The sequence below is a fragment of the Arachis hypogaea genome, chromosome 4, assembly GCF_003086295.3.
Source record: "Arachis hypogaea cultivar Tifrunner chromosome 4, arahy.Tifrunner.gnm2.J5K5, whole genome shotgun sequence".
Classification (NCBI taxonomy): Eukaryota; Viridiplantae; Streptophyta; class Magnoliopsida; order Fabales; family Fabaceae; genus Arachis; species Arachis hypogaea.
Genome location: NC_092039.1, coordinates 84,823,319 through 84,828,365, shown reverse-complemented (window position 1 = coordinate 84,828,365; position 5,047 = coordinate 84,823,319). Strand labels below are relative to the sequence as shown.

At 34.4% G+C, this 5,047-nt stretch overlaps 1 protein-coding gene across 1 annotated transcript; it reads left to right on the top strand.

The window, feature by feature from the left end:
- The first annotated feature begins 791 nt into the window (after nt 1–791).
- On the top strand, nt 792–3,130 carry LOC112794991 (uncharacterized). Its single transcript, XM_025836950.1, has 5 exons — nt 792–1,315; nt 1,464–2,062; nt 2,188–2,285; nt 2,505–2,592; nt 2,973–3,130. Exons 1-5 carry the CDS (start codon nt 792–794, stop codon nt 3,128–3,130), a joined length of 1,467 nt encoding a protein of 488 aa, XP_025692735.1.
- Nucleotides 3,131–5,047: the final 1,917 nt, after the last annotated feature.

Genomic DNA, 5,047 nt, shown 5'->3' with positions numbered 1-5,047 from the left:
TTGATCCTGAATTCCCCTTCTCGGTTCTCATCGAGCTTCCAGCTTCCAGAACTAAAAGTGAGAATGCCTCTCTCAAACTCTCACACGATAAGGGTTCTCATTGAGCTCATCGTCCGGTCGTCCCTCACCTCCGTCCAGCCACCGCCTCGTGCCACCGCCGTTGATCCTTCGAACAACCACCTCCATCGCGCAGTAGCTGTTGTTCCTTCAAAGGTGCTCCACCACTACTTGGTCACTCGTCGCTGTCTCCCTGTTGCATGTTCTGTTGAAAGCGCCATCGAGCTTCCAGGTAATTTTTTTAGATATGATTGTTTGATTGAATAACTGTTGCATATTTCTATCTCCCTGATGAGTATGATTGAATAGTTTTTTGATTTTGTGAAACTTTGTGAACTGAAGTCACTGAAGTGTGAACTGATGAACTCTGATATATTGATATAGTGATAATGTTCTGTGAATTACTGATATTTTATTTTTCTTTGAACTGTGAAGTGTGAAACTGTGAACTGATTCAACTGATCTTGCTGAACTGAACTATGAACTTTGTTTAATAAGTGTTGGTTACTGAACTGATTTTGCTTTGTTTACTGAACTGGATTTTGTTGTTTGTTGAATAATTATGAATAATTTTGAATAATTTTTATGTTGTTTGTTCTGAACTTGAGAGTTGAGATTATCGGGGAAAAACTGATCCTACTTGGAGATACGTTATTTTACAAAATATAAATGGAAAACTGCATTACCAATGCTTATTTTGTCTGAGTACTTTTGGGGGTCGGAAAATTAATAGAATGAAAAAGCATTTGGCGAAGATAGGTGGAGACATTAAGAAGTGTTCTAAGGTCCTGTATGATGTAGAAAAAGAAATGGAAGGTTTATTAAAAGAAATTCAGAAAAGTAAAACTAGTAAAGGGAAAGTAAGTTTCAATGAAGAGGGTACTGATGAGATTGAGGATGCAATTGATGAAGCAATAGCGCAAGAAGAACAACAAACTCCGTGTCAGTTACCAACTAAGAAGGTGATTGGAGGCGATCCAAAAAAGAAAGTCAAAATTATTATTCCTCCTATGTTTGCACAAAGAACAACTCCGAAAAGTCAACCAAGTATGAAAAGTGTGTTTCAAAACAAAGAGGCACTTCATGAAGTTGATAAGCGAGTGGCTAGATGGCTTTTGGATTGTAGGATTCTTTTCAATGCAGTTATGTCACCCTTTTTTCAAGATATGTTGGATGGTGTTGCTGGCATCGGGCCTGGTTATAAAGGTCCTTCTTATGATAAGCTGAGGGTTAACTTATTAGCAGATCTCAAAAGAGAGTGTTAAATAGTTATTGATAGCTATAGGTCTGCTTAGAAAGAAACTGGATGTACCCTCATAGATGATGGTTGGATAGATCAAAAGCAAAGAACGCTGATTAATTTTTGGTTTATTGTTCGAAAAGGTTGTGCTTTGTGAAATCTGTAGATGCTTCAAATGTGGTAAAAATGCTTCAAGCTTGTGTGACCTATTTTCGGAGGTGATTGAATGGATTGGACCTGATAATATTGTTCATGTAGTGACAGATAATGCCACGAATTATGTTGCTGCTGGTAGGCTTATTAATAAGAAATTTGAAAATATTCACTCGTCACCTTTTGCTGCTCATTGCTTGAATCTTATTCTAAAAGATATAAGCAGCACGCCACATATTTCTAACCTTACAACATGTGCTTCGAAGATTATCATGTTTGTGTATAATCATACGGTGTTCTTGTCTTGGCTAAGACAAAGAACTGATTGCAAGGAGATTGTTCATCCAGGTGCAACTCGTTTTGCCACTATCTTCATCACATTGAAGAGTATCTTTGAGCGCAAATCAGATTTACAAGCATTGGTTGTTGATACACACTTTACCGAACATAAATTAGGAAGGAGTGCTAATGGTAGAGCTGTGAGTGCAATTATCCTAGACAATAAATTTTGGAATGATTGTTTTACTGCATGCAAAATTGGGAGTCCGTTGATTAAATTGCTGAGGTTGGTAGATGCCGATGATAAACCATCATTGGGAATTGTTTATGAAGGTATGCTGAGGTCAGAAAATGGAATCAAAGAAATTTTCAAGCATAGTAAGACTGTATATCAACCTTACACAGAGATTATCAACTCAAGATGGGATAAACATTTGAAAAAAATCTTCATGAAGCAGCTTATTTCTTGAATCCTGCTTGCTTTTTTGATGAAAATTATAGAGAAGCACCTGATGTCATGCGATGTTTACTTGATCTTGTTATATTACATTGCAAGGTTAATAATTTAGATTCAGTTGGGGCAATGAAAGAAATACACTTATATAAAGATTGAAAGGAATGCTTTGATAGGTCTGAAGCTTTTCGAGCTGCAAAAAAATTTCAACCTGGTAATAATATCTGTTTGATAATAACTTATTTAGTTATTTACTTATTTTATGATTTTGTTTCCTTAATTTGATAACTAATACTTGAGCTATGGGATTGTAACTTGTAGATGAATGGTGGAGCTTGTCTGGTGGTTCTGCTCCATGTTTACAAAACATGGCAGTTCACATTCTTAGCTAAGCATCTGCTTCTTCAGGGTGTGAAAGGAATTAGAGTCTTTTTGATTAAATTCATACAAAAAGAAGGAATAGATTGGAGCATGATAGGCTAAGTGATATTGTGTATGTTACGTATAATTTGCGTCTTAAATCCAGGTAATATATATTTCATCCTTTCATTTCATATCATTAGATTTTGTGTAGTTAATATACTAGGCTTATCATATATTATATTTAATTTGTTAGAACGGAAAGAAAAAAAGAAAGCAAAAGGTGCAATATAATCCAATCGATATTGAAAGTATTGATATGGTTGACTTTTGGGTGATGAAAGAGGTTTTGAAAAAGAGCCTGATCTTCCAAGTAATATTGAAGACTTGCTTGGTGAGTATTATAGTTTATGTGTTATATTTTGTTAGATGAGATTGATGCTGATTTAGATCAAGGTGGTGGTGGTGGTAGTAGTAGTACATTTTATGCTGCACCACTTGCTTTTTCTGGTCCAAGTAGTGAAAATGAAGGTGATGATATCAACGACGCAAATCTGCAGCAAGTTATGGAGGATGTTGATGATTGATGACAAACTTGGATCATTTTGATGTTGCCATGTTATGTTTGATTGGTTATTTTGTTTTTTGACTTTTGAATTTGTATTTGAATGAGATTATAACCTTCTGGTTTATGTAGTACTTTTAATTTGAATGATATTTTAAAATTTATATTAGACTATAATTATATTTTAATGTGTTTATTTATATTTTATTTATTATTTTATTATAAAATAGCTTTTTCGGTTCAACCACGGTTGAACCTATGAACCAGTGAACCAGTAGCTAAAGTGTTTCGATGATTGGTTCAGTTCTCAGAACCTTGGTATTTACCTTTTCTTTTTCTACATAGAAACATAAAAGTACATTCCCTTTTATTGAAAGGTTTGTATGCAGAAAACAACTCCTCCCAGGAAAAATAGTGTCAATCCTACCATTCATCAACTATCTTTCACATCCTCCAGTACTAACTCGACTCCTCTGATCAACACTGAGCCAAAGACAAAACATACCAAAACAGACAAATTGCCAGCTAAAATTGTCACTGTCCATGATGTGATTGTGGACCTCCTTCTGATCAAGTCGAATTGACACCCTTTGCACAAGATCCAATTTCTCATTTGCATCAAACTTTAGGTGCAGAAATAAATGAACAAACAGAAGAAATCATCAATCTTAGCAAAGGTAATGATGTTTTGAGTGCGTGTCTTGGGGTCTTCTTAAAAATCTCCAAGGGAAAAGAAGCTAAGTTATCAAGTTCTAAAAATAAATCGGTTCACTTGGATCAATATTTACAAGTTCTTAATCCCCCTAAAAGCACACATGATCAAAATCAAACAAAAATTCCCATTGATCCTAATATTTTCAAACTTCTTCAAAAACTAAAACTTCTGCTTGTCAATCCTATCGAAACATGGTTTTCACAAGATGATCTTAATGCCACACTCAACCAAATTTTGAGCTTAAACATTTCTTTTCAAGATCTTACTGATCATGTAAAGCCACTTGCCTCTTTTATCAACCATACCAAAAGACTTTTTTCATGCTAGGACAATCTTAAACTCCATCGAAAAAAGATGAAAAAAGCCAAAGTTCAAAGTGTCAAAGTTAAAGTTTCCTTAGCTGATAGGAAAAAGAACGTTGTGGAATATGAAGCTCATCTGACCGATGCTTCTGTCAAAATGAATAAACTAATCTCCAGGGAATAAGAAATTGAACGGGAACTTGCTGAAGTCAGACAGAACAAAGTCCTTCTCCAAAAGCCTCTTGACAAGCTTCAAAATATCAAACATTTGTTTGACAAAGAGGTTATTTCTTTATCAAAGAAAAAACAATTTGGACAGTCAGACTCTCCAACATTAGAATGCTGAAAGTAAATGTCTCTAAGAACTCCAATTACTCACACAACATCGTGCTCAGATAAAGGAACAATTGGACTAACTCTTGCAACTTTAAGCTGATTAAATACTTGGGAAGCCATGTTTCTTTTTTCGTAAAGTCTTCATATTTATGTTTGCCTTAGTTTCGAACTTTATCACTATTTCACAAACATCGATACTATTTTAAATAATTTTGGCTTATCGATCTAATTTCGATTCTAGTATCAATATGTTTAATTCGATATGTGTTTCCTTAATATAAATTGATTACTTGAAAAGGTCCTTCCTAACTAGGAGACCATTTTTTGTCGATCAGTAAAACTAATTTTAAAACTAACTCACCAACACAAAAAAATTTTTCTTTTGCTCGATGATTATATATACAAGCCACATTCTCTTTTTGATGAATTATGTGATCCAGCGCCAATAAATGCTCATCATCCAAATTGTTCAACTCATCAAACATTGTATTCCAGTAATCTTCGACTGCTAACTCTTCTTGTCACATTATCTTTATAGTGTTAAGATTAATTTCCAAAGGAAATACTGCATCATGACCATAAACCA